Genomic DNA, 22569 nt, shown 5'->3' on the forward strand with positions numbered 1-22569 from the left:
TCTTCTACCTTGTCAAAGAATAAAGAATAATAGATTTCATTTCCATGTCAGATGATTATATTTCTCTTCTGAATAAAAAACAAAACAAATCAGCCTATGAGCAGAATCTACTCATGGCCCCTGTTACTATTCCGCACAATAGCTTGAATGGAACAAGAAGAGAAGATAATATAACTTAGCAAAGGACACTTGCAGAACGTTCGTGGACACAGCGTGTACGGGATTGTGTTGGGTGTTTACATGTGTGTGAGAGCGTATTTTTAAGTGAAGATGTGGTGTTTCAGGTTGACTTGCAGCTGCCAATCACCGGGATACTTATGTCTGACATTTCTGTTACAAACCCATGGCAACTATTGATAGCAAAATGAGAGCGCTACATAGCCTTTGATAAAAGACATTCCTCTGCTTTTTAAACAGCATTCTTCCTCTACCCTTATTCTTTAGTCCTATTTCTCTCTGAGGCCAAGAAAGAAAACTGAACAAAGATTTATTTTTGCATTTTGCAAGTAGACATCCAAAATACTAAAATCAAGATATCTGGCTTTTAGTGAGTCAGCCTGTCTGTTATAAAGTCTGTCAATTAATTGGTTACCGGTAAATTGGAAAGGAATAGTTCAACATTTTGGAAAATACTCTTGTCTAGAGTCGATTAAGTTGTTTTTTCACTTTGTTTCTTGTACAACTTAACCAAAAGAAATACAATATGTTAATTATTGCGCTTTGGAGGTCCTGAAGGGCAGAATGTTTTACCCTCGGACAGAACCAAGCTAGCCAATTCACCTTGCGTCCATTATGCTAAGCTAGGCTAACTGTCTCCTGTGTCCAGAGCTTCATCAGTCATTCAGCTGATCATTCAAAATAAACAAGCCTCTGGTTTTAGTATTATTGGAGACGGCAGTGTTTTAAAATCACCAGTTTTGTCTCAGTTCATCTCTTCATTTTTCATCTCAACCTTTCCAAGCTGTTCCTTCTCTCCTTCCTCATCCCCTTTTTGCAGCATTACATCCCGTCCTTCTTTTATTCCTCTCATCCTGGTTGACTAAAGCTAACTGGACTCATCAGCTGACTCATTGGCTGGTTAATGATGGACTGCTTCACTGACAAACTGATTGGTTGGTTGTACGAGGTTAACTGAATCGTAGATTGACTAAATAAGCGACTGTCTGGCTGTTTGAATTATGATCGCAGGCTGATTTTGTGTTGTCGTCTTGTCATGTTGCGATTGATTCCTCAGTTCATTCCTCAATTATCTTTTCAGACAAAATGATTAGTTAACACCTGGCCATCCTGGCACTCATTCACTAATCTTGCATGATTAATTATTGTAATCAGCCGGCCCATAAAGCTTGTGTGTGTTCTTACCAAGTGGTTGTGTACTCTTTTGGTTGCAGATTCGACACTGAGGGTTTCTAATAGGCCGGCCTGGTACATGTTCCACCAGCTTACAGAACATCTCTGGACCCAGTGAACCACAGGTTGCATTAGCAGAGATGTCTGCCATGGACGCCAGGTTCAACACCGCCGGGAACAGCCCTGGAGAGAAAACGCAGGCGATTACATACAGAAACAGATGCTGAAACAAAAAACAGCTGCCTGTATTCGTACTGACGTCTGGGAGACGTATAGATTGAGCGGAATATTAAAAGTCAGATATTTTGGGAAATGGCTGTGAGATTGAACGCAAACAACCATAATGTACAATTCCATTAAACCCATCGTATATCACAAAGATGTACGTATACAGTATATAAGCTTGACATGTGAATACACAGAGATATTGCAGCAAAGCTCTGCTTATTTGTGTAGTCAGATCATCCCTAATCACAGGTCCAAGTCCATTAAGAGTAGTTCAAAACAGGTCAGACTTTCTTCAAAGCAAAAAATGTGTTAAATTGCTAAGAAGCAATATCAGGACCACCCAGCACACCGTGCTTTGCAGACAGCTTTTTGTATTTAAAATCATTAAAATGATGTCAGTTTCTCTGCGTCGTCTTGTTCCGAGTGAGCCAGTGAGCGCTTGTCGCTGTTCTGAGTAATTAGTGTGGAACATGAGGGGGAGGGCAGGTGTTTTATACCATCCACGTGTGTTCATTTTGGGTACAGTCTACTGCAGTTGACATCATTTGCCCCTCATAGACAGCGAGAACCGTATTCACTTTATCTTTGGATAAAAGGAGCACACAACAGTTTTTGGCCAGCTTTCAACTGTGCAGACTTTGGGCAGTGTGTTGCTACATCAGAGGACTATTCATTTGCATTATGTTGCTCAAGCTATTTTATTTCTCATTTCCTGTCCACGGATATTTTTCACTGCTGGAGCAGAATATAAACTTGGAGAGAACATACATTATGGAAAACACTGCAAAGTACACAGATTTTTTTTTCTCCAAGATATTGTTGGACGCCATCAATAATATTTGCAAAGATTACTTTGTTTTCCTCCCCAGTGCCCATACGGGTGGTCCATGAAAATGATTTTCAACTCTTGGAGCCATATGATTACAACTGAAGGGAGTGTGCTGCAGTCACCTCTTCTCCTAGAAAAATAACATGTGTGTACTGTAATCCCGGAAACATTTACCGCAGTGCCAGAAATTGCTGTTGCTGCTCGCAATTATCTTGTTATTCGCTACTTATTTTCTCAATTAACTAATCATTGGTACAATGAAATGTCAGAAAACAGTGAACAATCACAATTTCTCAAAGCCCAAGTTGATATAAAAAAGCTTGTTTTCTCCAATCAAGAGTCCAAAACCCAAAGATGTTCAGTTTACTAGCATAGAAGACAAGTATCTATCTATATTACAATGGAATAATATAACATGCACAGGTATAGTAATACACAATACTAATAATACATGAAGGCATGAAAATAATTTAGAAAAAGATTATTTTGTCATGTATCATATGCACGGATATCAGGCCGATACTGACTCAAATAGCTGGAGCCAATCTATTGAGTTCAGCTCTGTGTTTATATACTATACACATTGCACAGTATACTGGAAAGGCCAAATGCTGCCTTGCTCATAAAAAATGATCCCAGTCACTTCCACACAAAGAGACATAGAGCGTATTAATCAAACACTGGTATCGGGAGAGGGCTTGGATATCGGCTGATACCCAAAGCCCAGGTATCGGAACTGTGACTGAAAAAGTCGGATCGGTGCATCCCTACACGTGCTGTAAAATGTGTGACTCAAGTAGCTCCTGCGCCATGAGACTGCACACAAGTGGGGGTATTCTTTTCCAGCAGACTCTTTTTTTTGTTCCCATAACAAAAGCAGATTCGTCTCAGTGAATGACAAACTTGTTGGACTTAAAGTACTGGAATGCTCAACATACTGTGCACATGGTTCACATTTCCTGTCTGGCAAACACACACAGAGACAAATACATGCACGTCCTGTATAATGACAGGTCACACATCCCAGTCCTGCTTTAAGGTCAGAAGCTTTTACAGTTAAACAATAGTATACACTGATACACAAACATAAACACAGAGACGCAGAAATGTACAGCAACTGTACACAAAGCAGACAGACAGGAAGGGAAGATTAAAAATACAGAGAAGCACTTGTGAAAGTGTGGACGGTGTGTGTGTGTGTGTGTGTGTGTGTGTCCAGATGAGTCCAGCTGTTCGGCCAGATGTCAACACTGATGAACTGTGAAGAACATCTGAGACACCCAAAGTCTCTCTCACACACACGTGTACACATTCTCACACGAGGACTCACAATATACAAGCTCAGTCAAACGCATGCCTTCCAAACCTCTCAGAAATAATATCTGAGAATCTAAATCCTCTGCGGGAGTCCAGATTTCCATAACAGTGTTTTCAGAACAGAAATGTTCTCACTGTAAGAACTAAAATATTCGATATCCAGGTTGTGTTTGTCAAAAGATCTGCTTCGAGCATATTAAATAGCAGTCGCCAAAAGTAAGTTATGGATCTGATCTCAAAAAGAAAATGTTAATAACACACGCGTCAAATTAAGATATTAAGAGTGTTGCAGTTTATGTTGTTGTATGCAAGTTGTACCCATCAATTCATCCATCACAATGTCAATTACATGTTACCCACCATAAAGTATGGGGGCACACATAAATCACAATAATCTCAATGCATCTGTCTTAAGAAGAAGAACTCTGGGTCATGTTTCCAACTAGATGTGGTCATGTCATCCGGCCAAGACAGGAAATCCTGTAGCCAGACATCAGTATAAAAATAAGTATATATTGTATTATATATTTATTTAAGGCGTTAATACAAGATCAAACACGTTGCTTTGATGAACATATTTTTCATGGTCCTTCTCCACACCGTTTTAAACTACTGCCGGATGCTTCTGCCAGAAAATCAAGCCAACATCCTGTGTATTCCTGGGTTTCGATCCACAACCTGGAAGAGTCTCCAACCAGATACAAATACGTGTGGGAGTCTGTGCAATCTTTAATACTGTCATTTTACCTTAAGCTTCCCATCAGCTCCGTGTGTCTGATTCACAGGATCACGAGGGGGTTCAAAAGGGAACTGCATTCCAAGAGTAACCACACATTTTGGTATGTGCCAGTTCCACCTCTTTCCACCTTGTATTGTAACGATATGGTGAAGAAATGTCTACCTCAGCCATCGCCATGTTGAGAGCCGTGTGGATGAATGTTCTCAATTTTGTATTGCGCACCTTTAAACTAACTTTAACAAGATTCCGAAACACATTTTGAAACATTATTATATACATTCAGCACATTATAGAAAAGATCTTTTGAAAGCGTTTAAGCCCTGCTTTCACTAAATAATGCAGGAAGCAGCAACAAAGAACGACAGAGCATTTCTTTTCGGATTTGTATGGGTTCTCGTCGTCTGTGTTGGCTGTCAGAGCGACTTTTACTAAAGGTCTAAATTATTTCTTGGGAGAATCTGATCATGTGTACGACTGAGACTTTGGCTACCGACAACACTTTTTTCTCTCTTGCCTTTCATGTTGAACAATGAGGAGAGATACCAACAAAGAAATGGAGAGGGCTGGTTTAAGACAGGGTTCAGTTTTCAGATTCACTGAATGACAAGGACACAATGACTGTCTGCCTTCGGCTCTACGGCTACCACACACACACACACACACACGCACACACGCACACATCTACTCAGGTTCATCACCTTCCATTCTTTCCTCTCTGCTCTGATAACCATGGTAACCTGTCTGTCTGTGTGTCTGTCTGTCGGCCTCTCTGTCCCCCGTCTACGCTCTATTAACCAGAAGTCTCAGGGGATTTACTGCCATACAGACTTTAAATTATAATACTGTCAAAATGTATGAGTACACCCAGTGAAAGCCGGGCAATGTCATTGCCAAAGAAGTTCCCGCGCTCCAACACTGATTACAAGGCAACATCCCCGGTGAAGGCGGGCTGTACATTTAATTACAATGTATAACACTAAATATCTTCTGAAAACAGTCGCACCCGATATATATCGTCACGCTGAATTAAAACTGTACAATTAACACATGTCAATACAAAGATTTGCCAGGGGAATAAAATGCAAAATCAGATTTTTGTCAACATCAGCCAAACCTAGCTTGGATTTTTGCATGTTCAAGTGAGCAGACATTTGTTAAAAATCAAACAAACGTGGTGATGTATCCAAAAAGTGAACGTCGCACACTCTGCACTTCTTACATCGCAGGTTACACATCTATTCAAGGGCGCTACTTATCGGTGTAAGAAGCACACTAAGATATCAATATGGGAGTCAAATCCAGACTTCAGGAGAAAATGTCCAGACATGACTGGATTTTCACAAGACTCTGGAAGACAGAAATTCCTTTTATTGTATAAAGGTTTCTTATTACATTAGAATAAAACTTTAGTTGCTTTTTCTGTCATGCTACACGATGACTCTGCACTGCTCGTCCGGCTGTGTGTGTGTGTGTGTGTGTGTGTGTGCATGTGATGGATGTGTTATTGTTGAGTTTTGAGGCTAGATGTATGCTTGATGGAAGAAGAAGAAGGTTGAAAAAGACAGGATCATCTCTCTCCCTCCCTCCATCCCGAGTAGTTGGGGGACTGAGAGAGATATGGATGCATGAAAATAAAGATAGAAAGATTGATGGAGGGATTCCCAGAGAAAGATAGCGTGTTGTTTAAAAGGGTCAGGGCCAGCAGGGGAATGAGGGATGAGACTGCGATAATCCTGAATACTCACACACACGCGCATTTAAACAAAAACACACGCCCACGGAGCCTTTACCGGCCGATATCTACATACAGAAAGAAGTGTGTGTGCGCATAAAAAATGAAAATGCCAAATGGTGACACACATAAAATCCCCCCCCCCTGTCAAAAACATGCAAAAATATACATTCACAAATGTGTTGGATGATTACTCTACCATGCAGATACACCAATGAATAAGTACAATACACATGCACACCCCACACTCAAATTCTCACACTCATGTATTCCCGGACCAATACGTCACATTTGATGGAGCCTGATTCAGACCACGAAACAATACAAACACGAATCAGTCCTGGACTCGTCCTCAGCTTTGTGATGATCTCTCCGAGAAAACTAATCTGCTTTGTTAGCTCAGATGTGCTCTAAACACCTGACATATGATTTATAGTTTTTAAAACAAGACAATCCAGGTAATGGGATCCAAACGCTTTGACAAGGACAGAAGAATTAGACGCATTTCCCAACGCATTAATTATGTTGTTATCCTGAAATATCCAATTTCTAATGATAATGAAAGGACAACATTATTTTCTTCGGACCGCAGAGCTTGCTAACGGACTCTCCTTCAGGCATCAGATCATTGTTGTCCACATACACATATATTATCTTGTTATCTTCATATGTCTTTGTTATGACAAAGCGGGTATAATGTTCACTATCGTCACGATGTTAGTTAGCATGCTAATTAGCACGAAACACAACGTACAGCTGATTGTGGTGGAATGTCAACAAATTAAAATTTTTATGTTATGATGGCGGTGGGAAATTAAGGGATTCATTATTAAGGGAAGTTCTTACAATCTACCTGAATGAAAACATGAATGTATGCACATATTTTCATGTCATTCAATTCAATGTTTCCCTCAAAACCACAAATGTTAAACTCAGGGTGGTACTACAAGTTAGGGAATCACCAGAGCCAGTAGGGTACATCCTCTGGGAACAATGAATGTCTGTACTTAAGTTTGTGGCAATTCATCCAATAGTTATATAACTATGTACACATATATATATATATATATATATATATATATGCTCTTCTGTCAACCTCCAGGGGTTTTCAGGGAAAGCTGAACTAAAAACTAAGTCAACATCCTGCTCTCACAAGGACTTGCTACCCCGGGAGTGAGTGTGTGTGTGTGTGTGTGTGTGTGTGTGTAGGTGTGTGTGTGGGTGTGTGTGTGTGTGTGTGTGTGTGTGATCCTATCAGCAATGAAGCTCCAAAGGAAAAGGCGAGCAGACCCTGCCTTTCAAGACAGCAATGGACGGCTTATTAAACAAAGAAAATAAAGGCAGGAAGTGCTTGTAAAAGAGAAGGAAAGAGAGTGTGGGCTGATCAGAAGAGTCAGGACATCAACCCATCTCACTTTCCTCGTCTCTCTCTTTCAATTAAATTTCAATTCATGGATGTACACCCACACGACAAGATCTCCCTTCTCTCCCAGTACAGCCGCACTCGTCATTACACGTCTGCTCCTGAGCTGATCTTTTTGAATTGTGGTATTAATAATGCAAAGAAGACGACCCCGACCATACCGAGGACAGCAAAGTCGTTTGTTATCATATCAGAATGTACATTACATTAAAGTCGTGAACACGACTGTAATTGGTACTTTCAATGTAAGAACTCCCATTCTACCAATTACATTTTTCATATGACTGTGATGTTTATTTTACTTCATCATGCCCATGCTCATAATTGCAATTTCAGGAAATTAGAGACCCAAATATTTTCCTTTTCCAGATGGCCACACACTCATCAAAGAAAAGAAGAGGGAGAGACATGTTGGGCTTACTGTGTGTGTGTGTGTGTGTGTGTGTGTGTGTAGAGTTGATCTTTGCAAATACTGTCCTCTTCCAGACGGTCATAAACTCAGACTAAACAGGAAAACCACAAAGTTAAAGACAGTTAATCTCCTACTTAAACGCACTCATACACACACTGTCAATGACCTGACCACGTCTGCTGGAGGCTACGGTGATCACTGGGCTCCACAACGGGGAGTGTCTCAGTCTAAACGGTCTCCCAAGAGGCCCGCTGGTTCTCTCCGCACTCAAATTCAATTTTCAGACTACAATGTAGGCTAAAAAACAACATATAGTCTTCTACAGCGCAGAAACTTGGGAGTGCGTTGGCAATATAATATTGCCTTTATATTCTCCAGTAAATAGTGGTTAACAATCAAACCCTTCATTTGACAACTGTCTGTTTGTAAAGTCCCTCTCCCCTACTGTCAAGCTGTGAATTCTAGCTAGTTAACCAACATAACAGTGGCAGAACTGCCATTAAAACTTCAAAGTCATTCTGAAACAATGGGATACAGAAGCAATGTCAATTTTCAGCTTGACAACTGTTGCTGGCGTATCTTATAGATGTAGCTATAGCTTGCCGATTAACTCTAATTCTGTGAGTTGGTTGGAAACTTGGCTGAAATAATGACATTTTCAACTGATTATTTTGAAAATGAGAACCCTGGAACAATTGTGAAACTGCAAAATCTGTATTAGATAAATCAAAACAAAATGAAGGACAGCCATTACAAATATAGAAAGATGAGATACCATGAACCAGAAGTTCAAGCTACTACGACTTCATTCTCCAAATTCGTAATCAGCTCTGACTGTGGAGTGTTGCTCTTGTATAGGTGCTAACACTTCAGCTTGACAGGCCTGCCATGCCTAGTTACTGCTGCTACGCTATGACTGGACCATCACTGTTCGAGGGAGGGGTTTAGCGAAGGGCCAGTTTAAAATCCAAACAGTTTTATTTCAGTTGCCTATTTGTGAAAAGAATAAGCATTGAAATGGAATTTTAACCTCTAACATTCACGATAGTGTTTAACGTCCCAGCCGACACACACACACACACACACACACAGACACACACACACCATGAGCTGTGGGGGAACAACCAACATTTGGAACAATCAACTTCATCAGACACTTATGATATTGTGATTCATTTGAGTATTCGCAGTGACCGGCCCATCTGCAGACAGCACGGGGTCTCTGCCTACTATAGTCCTGCTTATAACAGAGCTAACAGCCACTGTATGGAGGGTTGAACGGGCTTGATTATGATGCGTTCAAGCTCTACGCAGTAAAAATTAGTATTGAGCAAAGGTAGATCACAACACAATGATGATGAAGTATTTAAATAAGCATCTGAACGTGCGATTTTATGCAAATACCCCCATAAATGACAATAACAAAGGGAAAAGATAACATGCCGAATTTGTGACGGTTTACACTGACTTCGGAAAGGTCGAAAACATTTTCTCGTGAAAGTGGGGAAAAGTCGGTCTGGAACCTTGCTGTCTATAGTTCTTCGAAAGAAAATCGGAATGAGTCTCTAAAATAATTTTATATACATATACACCCACACACACACACACACATACAAGAGTACAGAGGGTAAATGTGTGTGCGCAATAACTCCTGGATAAGTGGTAGAGGTGATTTAGCTGAGCTCAGACCAGCCAGCAGTAAATCCATCGTGCAATGGACTAGCTGCGCTCTCTCACACACACTCACACACACTCACACACACACACACAGAGACACACACACCATACCTGATGAGGCAGTGATGAGGACTTTGTTAAATCATCCACAAGCACCTCAGAGTCACAGTTGTGAGCGTGTGTGGTTGTGTATGATTTAAGTAGGAACTCATCGGTGGTAGCCTTGGCTACTGCTTACAGTACAGCCCGCAGCCAAGGCCAGTACACACACACACACACACACACACACACACTCACTCACACACACTCACACGCCCTGTCTCGGGATATGTTGGTGTTGGTAATGAAAACATGCCAGTCAGTAGATTTACAGGAGAGAGCAACTTGACCTCTGGTCCCGGAGAGATTCATCACTGGTCGAGGATCTAATCTTCTCAAAGCTACAACTCTGCTCCCAACCCCAAAACAATATAGAACTGAACTGAATAGAAGGAACAGAAGGATAAAAGTGCTTTTCTTGGGAAAATCATGTTTGGACATTTATCTTTAGCTCAGAATTTGTTGCTCCTCACACTGCTGACTGCTCCTGATATATGTGTAAAACGTTCCCTGGAGATAAAGTCAGGGTTCAGAGACTGTATGTTATGTTCACGTAAAGCCAAACAACTGAAACAACTTGACCTCACAGAAGCCGAAGCTTTTGTTTGTGAGAACAACACCTACAAATACTCTACACAGCAGTGGTCAGAAAAGTGGTATTTACAGGAATTACTGTACAACTACGCCGTGGAAATTCACTTCAATGAACATGATTTGAAGACAGTTTGCAGTGTTGGCACGGGAAAGAATTGGACTTCCAGATGGGGTAGGTAAAAGAGCGAGTCGGCGAAAAGAGCCGCATGCCTGTTGCCAGTACTTTCTCTCCAAACTCCAAGGAAATGTGGTTCTGCTAACTGAACGTGGGGCTCACATGTTAAAAAAGGATCAAATGATATTTGGCTCAATTGTATATGTATTATGAATAGTTCAGTTTAACATAGGTTGTTTAGCATGTATGCACAAAGCTTTTCATCAAAATTGAACATGTTGATCACCGTGTAATGAAAGGAAAAAAACGGACAATAACAAATGATTGATCGTGCTCGAGGTTGTAAACATCCATAAAACACGACGTGTCTATTTCACTGTGTTTGACTATCATGATTAACTGCTCTTTGAAAATATTCAACATGTGAAGTCGTGTTCATGTCAGACTTTCACAAGCAAATGCCCTTTTTATTTGCACAAATGCTGATTAGGGATGGGAACATTTGACTTAATCTGTAATCTAACGGAGTCCACGGCAGTAAACTCTCATCTCCGTGTACCGTCAGGCTACATGAAGTCATTTTCTTCTAAAATCTTTAAATATGAAATTAAAAGACATTCACAATGACTTGATCGTGATGAATTTCCATTATAGCTGTCAATCAAGCCTGATTTAACTTACCATATAAGAAAGAAGAGGCTCAATGTCGCGATGTTTCTTATATATCCTAAATGAATGCAGGGGGACCTTATGAATTATGACTTCATTTTAAATTGTTTGATTGTTTTTCACCTTTTAGTGATGCAATGACATACTTGTTTCACAACTAAATGTAAAGTGATTCCAGTATGTTTTAGCGCCATTTTAAGAGTTCTAAGCGTACTTTGATGGTTATCGGGATAATATCGAGAATTGCAATTATTTTGTCCAGGATACTCGAGACATGACATCTTGGTATTGTCCCGTGCCTATTTGGAGATTACGTTCACTAATGTTTGACACAGTTATCAATAAAACAACTTTTTGAGTTGATGCCGTCAGTAGAATGCTTTGATATCAAATAGAAAGCTCATTACGTTTATATAAAAGTATATTGATTGTGTTGGGAATTGATGTAAATGCGAGAGGATACATTGGTGGAGAGTGTGACTGGAGGGTGTGTAGGGTGTGTGTTTGTGCAAATGTTATTTAGACATGTGTGAATGTATTTGTATAATGGGGGTGTGCAGGCCCTCCTTTCTCGAGATTGTTCTGTATTTGTGTCTTGGCCGGTAGGGTCACAAGGGATTGTGGGTAATTGGAAATCCAGATGGACGTGCATGAGCTTCCAGGAAGAAACGGTTACCAAGGAGATTGAAACAGGACACACAGGCCGCAGCGTTAATGCGGCTCGTCTCCGCCTGTGCACCTTTCTTATTCTCCTACTTTTCCGATTCTCTTCTCATTTCCCTGATGGTTCCTCGTGTCGGGGCCTTCCACCTCTCCGCCCCACTTCTCTCCATTCAGTAGATTCATGAATGAGAGACAGGAAACAATGTACTATTGGCTGAAGAGTTGAGTGGGCGGCTCCATGGGGGCCAATCAACAAAGTATGTACAAAAGGAACAGCCAGTTATCGTGAGTAATATTCGCCGTACACGCACACACAGAATTAATGTCGGTTGTTTTCCCTGGGGGAAGACTTCTTCACAGTACTGAAGGGAGCTAGCCATCACAGGGGAAGATGGAAGCTGGACTTGCTGCCATTACTCTTCCTGTTTGTTACTTAGCAGAGACGTAGTTGGCAGTGCTGCTGAGATCTTAAGATTAGTTCTAACCGTTTTACAGTCTGTTGACAGCAGACACGGCCAACAATTTGAAAGTCGACATGGATAACATCATTACAGGCCAAGAAAAACACAAAGCAGATGTTTAGACCTGGTTGGCTTACAGGATTTGTACATGAATTTACTGAGAGGAAGACTGTGACCCAATGGGACTCAGAGTATTATACATATGTGAAATAGATATTTAATCAACTTTTCCAGGTTTGATTTCCACACATTAAAATGTGTAATGCCATTAGTAAGACACAACTGATCATTCAAACATCAAAGCGTCTCTTAATATGTTACTGCTTTATCAATAATTGCGTTCTATTTAGTAAATTAATCAAAAAGGTGTTTTTCTCTTTTCAATCCAAACTTCAATTCTGTTACAAATGCTCCCATGAAAGGGAAACTGGAGTCATCTCTCTTCTTGGTACACATAACTGTCTTATAACGAGATGAAACCATATCGATTCCCAAACAGCAGATTACCAACTGCACTGCCCTCTTGTGGGAGGTCAGAGGTCACGGTCAGCTAATACAGTCCAGTGATGGCAGAGGACCACACAGAAAGTTTGAACGTTATCTGGTTTGCTTTTGAATCGCCATTTCGACATTTTAACATGTCCTTGCAAGAGAAGCAGATAACTAATAACATGAATGATGGCTGTCCTTCAGCAAGTATTGCAATGCAGCAATAAAATGCCTGCAGTGAAAAAAGGGTCTATGGTGGGGGGAAGGGGGGGGGGGCAGCTATAGAAAGAGCTTCTTTACAAAGCAGCGGCTACCTAGAAACCAGTTCATACACACTGTATTTAACAAAACATATATTTACCCATCTTAAAACACACACACACACACTTGACATCATACCCATGCACCGTGGACAGGAAAGGGAACACGACTGTGAATGACATGGCTGAAATAGAGATGGGCTCACCTGGAATTAGGGGGGTGCTCACACGCGCAGCATTAAATGATGGCTATGGATTTTGACAGAGCTGATCTACAGGTTGCTGACTCGTCGTTTTTGACCAGCACTGATGACTACACGGCTCCTATTAGCTGCCCCGAGGCTACCGCTAACTGCTCTCAGGTTAGATTGAGCAGCGCTGAAATGTGTCTTTGACAATATAGAATCCATTACAGTGTGTGTGTGTGCGTGTGTGTGTGTGTGTGGGCCTGTCTACACTGCTTTATAAAATATGTTATGCTTGATGATATTAGGGATCAAATTCTATTATAGCATTCAGCTTTTTTCATTGGGAAAGAAAGTGAGATACTCTTGGCTGTTTTAGTGAGTGTGTTCACGTGAAAGATAAGGACATTGAAAAACAGCAGATGAAACGATGTGACAGCGATAAGGAGAAGCAGTTGGCAAAGAGGGCAAAAGTGTGGATGAGTGAACACAGCACTGCATTGACTACAATGCTCATTCAATTTTTTTTTTATCTCACTGAAGTTCAAATGTGTGGGTTCACTATCCGTCACACCAATGCTCAGTCTGTGTGTGTGTGTGTGTGTGTGTGTGTGTGTGTGTGTGTAGGTGTGTGTGTGTGTGTAAAGAGGTCGAGAGAGCTGTGTGTGTTGGAGTATACAGCATTCATTACAGTGGCGCTACAGACAAACTGCTCCCTGGACAGACATTGATTTTCACCCAATGGATCTCACTGTTAGCAAACCTAATAGCCTGGTGGGTAATGGGTACATGTTATGAATGAGCCCCTATGGGCAGGAGAGGGGAGGAGAGCAAAGGAAAGGATGAAGGTAGAGAAACAGAGAAGGAAGTGAAAAATGGAGGATAGCATGTGAATAAACAAAGGAGAGGAAGACATGTAAAAGAGAGGAGAGAAACAAAAATACCAGAGGAGATAAAGCTGCAAGGATTAGTCGATTAATCGATCAAAAAATTCAGAAAATGAAATCTTTTTTTTTTTTTAAATACATGATAGTAGACTGAATATCTTTGGGCTTTGGGAAAACAAGACCTGTACGATTGGCTCATTTCGGACATTTATTAGACAACGTTTAATCGAGAAAATAATGAATTGATAATGACTGATTGTTAGGGGAAGGATTAAAGAGGGATGATGGAAATAAGAAAACAGAGAGAAATGAAAAAGAGAAGGTGGGGAGGGACTTGAGAAGGAAGGAGAAGACGTAGAAGATTAAAAGATATCGGAGGAGAAAACGAGGAGGAGAGGAGCGGGGGGGGGGGGCTGCTATTTACCATTACTGCTAATAGGTTTCAAAAGGAAGCGAGTCGTTAGCTAAATGGATAGGCCCTAAATGACACATTAGCATGTTAAAGGCTGATTCCACTCATTATTGGAGCTCCGACTCCTCCATGCATCACCAGCAAGGGCTGTGAGCTGACCAGCAGTACACAGACCTGCTGCCTCAGCAAATACACACACACACACACACACACACACACACACACCGGCAGAGAAGGACGAGGGAAAACGGTCATGAGAATAAATCTCATGGCCGGTGCTCTGCTCTGTTCTGGATCACGATGTAAATCAGATCAGAACGCATAGCACACCTGCGTTTTCCATTCGGGAAAAGAAGTCATCAGTTTTTCTTTTTGCGTCGCATCATGACACATTTTCCCATCATGGAAGGCACACGTCAACTGGGAACTGGATAGGTGTCCAATAGCATCACAATAAAGCACAGATGTGGTAGAATAGATTACATTAGAATAGAGTGAAAAATCACACACCAACGCAGAGAGAGGAAGTAAGTGTGTGTGTTTTAAATGAGTTTGCGAGTAATTCATCAACAGCAGACACATTTTAGTCACGGTTGTAACTCAGACCCTAGAAGCAGTCGATCTAACATCATGCATCAGGCTGTACCACAGTATATATGTATATATATATATATATATATATATATATATATTTTAGTTATCGAGTGTGTATGAGCTTTGGAGAGTGATTAAAGGAGCCCTTTTGTTGGTCAAGGATTTCCAGCAGTTAAACGGTGATTAAGTGTTGTAATCTTATTTTTGTATCCCCTTTCCCCTAATTGACCTACTTGCATGTCATTTGATACCTTTCTACATTTCCCCGGATGCTTATAGAGTGTAGCCCTGTTTCATTCAGCTGCTGGTTATGCACCAGCCTACCAATAATTGTATGTAGGCCACCTGGAAATTAGCTCCACCGCAGTTCCACAATAACCTCAAAGGTTTGTTCGACGTGATCTCCAGACCGACTGTGTTTAACACGGGCTTATGATTAGGGTGGGACCCACTTTTGGTATTGGTATTTTTAGTTTTTTTCAAGTGTCCGTTGTCAATGGGTTTGAGAGCAAGAGAGACAGAGAGAGAGAGAGAGAGAGAGAGAGAGAGAGAGAGACAGAGAGAGACAGAGAGAGAGAGCGAGAGAGAGAGAGACAGAGAGAGACAGAGAGAGAGAGAGAGAGAGAGAGAGAGAGAGAGAGAGAGAGAGAGAGAGATAGAGGTTTAAATATATCTTTATTTGTTTGTGTTAAGTTCCATTTACAGAGTTCTACTGTTACTCAAAACAAACCGAATTCTTTTCTGAACAACACGATACTTTATCATTTAAAATGGTGAAACAAATAAGGTCCAACAAACATAAACGTGTCTTTAATTGTCTGTAGGCTGAGATCTGACTCTCACTTCGCGCCATCTTTGTCCAGTTCTTTGTTCACTTTGTGAACTATTTTCTTCAGTCTGAAGCCTTCCTGCTTCGTGAGACCTCCTCTGTCTTTGCTCCTCATGTGAGATCTGGCAGAGCTGGAGAGCTTCTCCTTGTCAGAGAGGTAGTCCTCCACTCTGGCTTTCCTCACGTTCTTACTCCTCCTCAGAAACTCCTTTATCTCCTCCACGCTGTAGCCTCCAGAGCCCCTACAGCTGCCAGCCCCGTGTGTAGAGGGCTCACTGTTTACAGCAGAGTTCTCCTCCTGACTGGACTCAGAGTCCTCCCAACCGGACTCAGGGTCCTCTTCCAGCCTGGACTCACACTCGGCTGCTCCTCCACTTTCTTGGCCTGTGAGCTTCCTCTGTCTCCTCTCTGTTTCCTCTTCAGCTGAGGGGCCTTGAGCTGCTCCTCGTCTGCTTCCATGGCCACCTCCCTACCTGCCTCCACCTGTCCTCCAGTACTCTCCCTCACCTGCTGGACCTCACTTGCCCCGTCCTTCCTCACCTCTTGTCCCCCACTTGTCCTCTCTTCTCTCACCTCCTGAGCCCCACCGGTCTCCTCCACTCTCACCTTCTGAGCCCCACATCGCCGGTGTGTGTGTGTGTGTGTGTGTGTGTGTGTGTGTGTGTGTGTGTGTGTGTGTGTAGGTGTCTGTGTGTGTGTGTGACCTGCCCACTGGACTACATCTGGACAGAGATTTTTTTTCTTACTGTACGCCTGTTGAACATTAGTGCAAAATGGAAATGTAGGCCACTGGTGACCCAGGACTGCACGTGCATCACCAATGTGTTTTATGTGTTTTAGGGGAAGACATTACATTTGACTGAAAGCAGCTTCATCAGATAACTGAAAGTTTACTTGGAATGGTTTAAAAATGAAAATCTGAATAATACATGTCAAGTAAAGATGGAGAGGGATATTCCACTGTTTGGGAGATGAAGAAAAAACACTAGAATTGTTGCTGTTTCAAAAAATACGCCTTTGTTAACAGGGTCCAAGCAAGCAGAGGACAACGAGCTGGTTGCGTTGCTAGAACAGAGCGGTGGGCTCCTCTAGGAATAAATGTGCTGACAGACCACCCACCTCCCACCCACTGCCAGAACAAGCCTTGGGCTTGGCTGAATGCTTAGTTCTGCTTTCCTCCACGGGGCCAAACGAGGTCAGCAGAAGACACGTAATGTATGAGTCTCACAGATATTAAACAGTGAAATATTCAAGGTTTGATGGACAGGAATATGAAATATATATTTTGAGCATTTGCTCTTCTTTTAGATTACACTAATACGTTGACTCTTCAATGATCCAAACAATCCCCTCCAACAGGGAGAGAGGTCAGAGGTCAGATTCAGCAACAGAGCATCGTTTTGTTCCAACATCTTCCACACATTCACCGCCCCATACTCAATAAATGATCACTAGTTTACTGTAATGTGTGTGTGGTAGCGATGCTAATAAGTAAACGTGTAACCAACTAGAAACATTTCGACTAATTAATGCTGTCAGTTAAAGAGTTCAGAGCAATCTTACATTTCTTACACCTCTTGGCTAACTTAGGAACTTGGCTTGAGGAGCCTTTGTTCACAATTTTCTTGTACTATTTCACTTCTGAGAAATCAACTCGATTTTGGAAATTAGCGGTTTTATGAAAATTGATCAAAATCAAAATTTGCTCCAACGTTTTTGGAGTTGAGACCAGCCAACAACACACCGTTGTTCAGACCGGGTACCTTCAGTCTACGGGAACAAAAGCTCTCCTCCCGGGCCCGTCTAGCTGTGGAATAATTCACTCCGTACCAGCCGTGTCCAATCACAGACCAGTGCCCAGAATTCCCGGGTGTCACCGGGCTATTATTGCCATGCTGCATGGGCTCTGTGGCCCCCGTCTATACGCACACACACACGCACACACACACACACACACACACACACACACACACACACACGCACCACTTTTCACATATTTCATCTTGTGTCAGATGTGAACATTTGCTCTGCATTAGGCTCTCTGTGGGTTTGCCTTGGACGAGAATAATGGAAATACAAAAATATAATAGAAATGTGAAATTACAAACAGAATATGCCCCCCTCTCTCTGCGCGCACACACACAAAAACACACACACACACAAACGCACACAATATTGATGAGAAAAGCAACTGGAATAATGGAAAAGCAAAAATGTATACACAACACATACCTCTTTCTTCCTCCTTCACTCTACACCTGCCTGCCTGTGCTTTCACTCTCTTTGTCACACAAACACACACACACACACACTCAAACACAGAGGTGTGTATAAATGTTAAATCCACAGCTAACCAGGCCAGTCTAATAGACTCTTATTCCTCTGATGCTTTATCAGCTCAATCACACAAACATTCAGCCCCAAAATAATGGCCTTTCTGTTTGCTGCCGCTTTCTGTGTGTGCATGTGTGTGTTTGTGTGTGTGTGTTTGTGTTTGTGTGCGTGTGTGTGTGAGTCCTTCTATCTCAGAGCTGTGCAGCAAAGAGTATATGTGCACTGCATTCAGATCTGTCAGTAAAGACAGAAACGGCAATTGTTGGGTTCGGATGTTCTCGACTTTCATTCATTAATGTATCAGCCCCTCAGGTTGCGCTTAGAGCAGATCAGATGTCCGATCATTGCAGGGAAAACCTAAACTTGCGTTATCGGATGTACAGTGTCACACACAAACACTTAATTAAATCATTCTCAGTCCGCTGCACCCGCTGGACCCATTTTATCTCAAATCCAATTGTATTTCACATCATCACGTCGTTGTAGAGGCCCTAAGGCCCTTCCAACCCCTCTCTGTATGGTACGCCGACTATAGGACCACACACCGGACTGAGGTCAGGATAACATGAGGTAGACGACGGCGACCCCGACAGGTCAAAGTTCATGAATGTGAGAGGTTAGAGGTTGCTTTAATATTGAAGGCCATGACACAAAATCACCACAGCAGGACACACACAAAGGTAAACAGCAACAAACAGTCAAAGGCATTCTCTAACAACGTCTTTCTATATTCCTTACACACACGCACACACACACACACACACACACACACATTGTGGAAACTATGTTGTGACCAATGTTCCCTCTAAGCTGCGCGCTTGAGCAATCGCGCACTGCTCGCACATTCTCAGCGCACAAGAAAATCTATGCAGCGCATAAAATAAAATTCAACATAAACGTATTAATTAATATCTAATATTAGTCCTAATCTTATCTAATCAATTAAACCAATAATAATAATAAGAATAATTTGGATTTCTGTACTATTTTGCAACGTAACTCAGTGAGTGACAGGTGTCCAGCCAATGATACGATTCGGTTCACTTACGCTACGCAGCCAATCATAGCATTGACACTATTGCCCTGCCCATTCGCGCCGTGCAGGTTAGCTAGCTAACAACAGTGCGGCGGAGTTACGAGACGCAAATGCTAACCCCTTATCATGGCGAAACGAACGGGCAGCGACATAAAGTCAAAGCAAGAAGCAGACGAAGCCATCAACCTGGACAAAGTGTACAACCATTGGAGAAGTGAGAAGGACAGACGTGAAAAATAAGGTAAAATTTAAGTCAGATTTGTGCATATTCTAGTGACATTTATTAAGATTTTTTACTTATGGATATTAATCATTAAATGATGTTACTACTAGATAATTTATGGGTAGTAGAAATGATAATAAAAAACTGAGTAATTACATATTTTACAGACAGAGTTACAGGAATTTACACTGTATCACATGCTACAGCACACGTCATTGTGCAAAATGTGAATGTTTTAATGTGAACAAAATGTTATGTCTGAAAGGTGTATATGTATCATTTCTTCCAGAACAGGACCCTCACACAGGCCACAACAGGACCTCACACAGGCCAAAGCAGGACTCTTCCCATGTCCAAAGCAAGACTCTTCCCATGGCCAAGCAGGACTCTCACATAAAACATACTACACCTCTCATGAACAACAAGATTTTTGTCTTTTTCCTTTAAAGTTTGTCAAATCACTTATATTAAAAGTAAACTAGTGAAAATTGCTGCTGTAATTTGATTCTTTTAATAAGCCATGTAACTTGCTATGATCCAAGGTTTTGAACAGGTGTGATACTGGTGTGTGGCCACAGCGTGCACATCTGATGTTGCTCACAGTGGTCCTCAGTGTGCTCAGGGAGCTTGTGTGTATGCCCAGACACATGAAAAATTAGAGGGAACATTGGTTGTGACCATGTGTTGAGCGAGGATGTCGTGGGCGAGGTAATTGGTCATTTCTAGCAGCCACTAAAAGCAGCCGGTACCAATCTATACACAAGCTCAGAGAAACAGCAGTCTAACAAGAAGCCTCGGCACAGACATGGTGACCACAGAGGCCCACAGCAGCCAGCGCAAGACCCGCGTTTGAAACATGATCCACAAAGCGTCTTGATGTCGCTGGGAAGCTTTGCTGTCGTCGTTGAGGGGGACCCTTTAAATTATTCTGTGAAAAAGGTTTGAGGTTTTTCACAAAAATAAATGCACTAAATGGCATTAAAAACATGTATTTTGCTCTGTCCCCAGGTCTGCTCTGTCCCCAATATAGATTGGGCTAAATAAAGTGGGTTAGTGGCTTTACATATGAGTTTGGAAAATTCCCTTTGGGAGTAAGGACACAACAAAGCCGAAGAATCAAAGATATTGTACAGACAATAATATAATCACATTAACATGTGTAGGCATTAACAACGTGCTCTCTCTGATGACAGTGATACAAAAAAACAATGTCAATCAATAATAAACCACCAGGTCCTCTAAAGCAAGCAACCAAAAGAGAACAACACATGTAAGGACTTCCTGATATGACGCAACCGGTTATGGTGAGAATTCCTTCGGAAATACTGTAAAGGGAACGACCTTAATTATCAGTATTCAACCCAAGTCTATATAAATCTATTTTCTGATTTTGAGAGGTTATGCTGAACTTATGAAATTTTTGCTTTGGCTCTGATTGGAATTTACACCATTCCCACACCTCTGACGTACCAGCTGTTCATTTAAACCGACTGCAAAACATTCAACAGTTACGATGAACCTCATCATCACACGCTTCATCCACAACCAGATCCTCTCTGATTCAAACAAAACCGCGTTTGCTGCACTCCAACGTTGTAACGACCTACATGAAACATAACGAGGGCTTCAGAGGGGAAAAACAGCCGCGGACCAAAATCAACAAACTGAGAACTAGTTCCCAAAGTTTAACTGGGAAAAGAAAGCCGACGCACGAACCAATACCAACAAACTCAAAAATTCCAAAACAGAGCTGGGGGGCATCTGTCTTGCTTTATGGCAGTCTTTGAACCGCCTGTGTCAGACAGATTTCTCCTGTAAAAAGACAGCTTGCTCTCAGTGTGCTCGCTGTGGATAAACAGAGGGGTTTTTGAAGTGATTTGAGCTGGAAAAGAACAATAAGACCTCCAGGAGCCAACGGTGAAGGAGTAGCAAGACAAACAAACTGAAGCCAGACACTGAGCGCAGCTATGGCAGCGGAGGTTGTCAGCGGCACCCCTACATAGAATGAATGATAGATAGCGGGGAGGAGGTGGAGGAGGAGGAGGAGGAGATGAGGGGGGGGAGAAAATGTACAAAGGGGCACAGAGGAGAGGGGGAAGGATGTGAAATGGAGAAACAGCAAAGCGCAGAACGGAGAGATTTACAAGAAGTCCATCATCAGACAAAATGAAGAACATTTTCCCAATTTACTATTCAATTCATGCCTGCGAAAGGAGTGAAAGAGAGGAGAAGGAAGAAGAGGTTAGCAGACACGAAAAGAAAGCAACACAGATACAAAGAAAGGGGAGAGACGGATGAAGAAGAGGACGATCAGGAGGCCAAGGAATGAAAGGAGACGGCGAGAAAGAGCAAAAGGGCGGACAGGAAAGGAAGAAGTAGGCGAGAGGGGACGAAGGATTATGAGTAGCGGAGGAGGGGAAAGTTCTGCGTGTGTGAGTGTGTGTGTGTGTGTGTGTGTAGGGGGGTTCATTATTGACACCATGTGTTACCACAGGAAGCTCCTTGGGAAAATAAAAGCACCAAGAAAGATCAGAGAGCGAGACAGAGATGAGAGGACATCGAGAAAGAAAGAGGAAGAAACAGAGGTCATTCCAAAGTCTTTGCAGCTGCAGACGTGTAGGTGTGTGTGCGTGTGTGTGTGTGTGTGTGTGTGTGTGTGTGTGTGTAAGGGTCAGCAGCTGTACATCTGGATGTCAGGCGTGCAGTGTTTCAGCCACAAGGTCACCGTGTCAAATGCCAGAGCGAGCATGCACTTACATCTCTCTCTCCATCTATCACAGGCAGGCACACATCAACATCTCAATTGAACAACGTCCGTCTTACTTGATGGGATTTCCACAGTACTTTGAATTAAATTGTTAAAGTACAGCCTCTTCAAAAAGTCTCAACAAAACACTTAAAACATGTTAAATGCTGCTTTTTTTTGTGGGGGAAAATACATTTGAGACGGTATGAAATATCTTATTAGTCTAGAGTTGAAAGGATTAGTCAATTAATCAATGATTATATTGA

General features: G+C 41.9%; 1 protein-coding gene across 6 annotated transcripts in view; it reads right to left on the reverse strand.

Moving 5' to 3' along the window:
• Positions 1-22569, reverse strand: part of lama2 (laminin, alpha 2) — a 156051-nt gene that overhangs the window by 126193 nt on the left and 7289 nt on the right. For all 6 annotated transcript variants that reach the window (XM_079290918.1, XM_079290917.1, XM_079290916.1 and 3 more), the window contains exon 2: positions 1363-1533. In XM_079290918.1, the coding sequence (XP_079147044.1) occupies positions 1363-1533 (171 nt within the window). The remainder of the gene's footprint in view (positions 1-1362; positions 1534-22569) is intronic.

Source organism: Melanostigma gelatinosum, assembly GCF_949748355.1.
Source record: "Melanostigma gelatinosum genome assembly, chromosome: 19".
NCBI lineage: Eukaryota > Metazoa > Chordata > Actinopteri > Perciformes > Zoarcidae > Melanostigma > Melanostigma gelatinosum.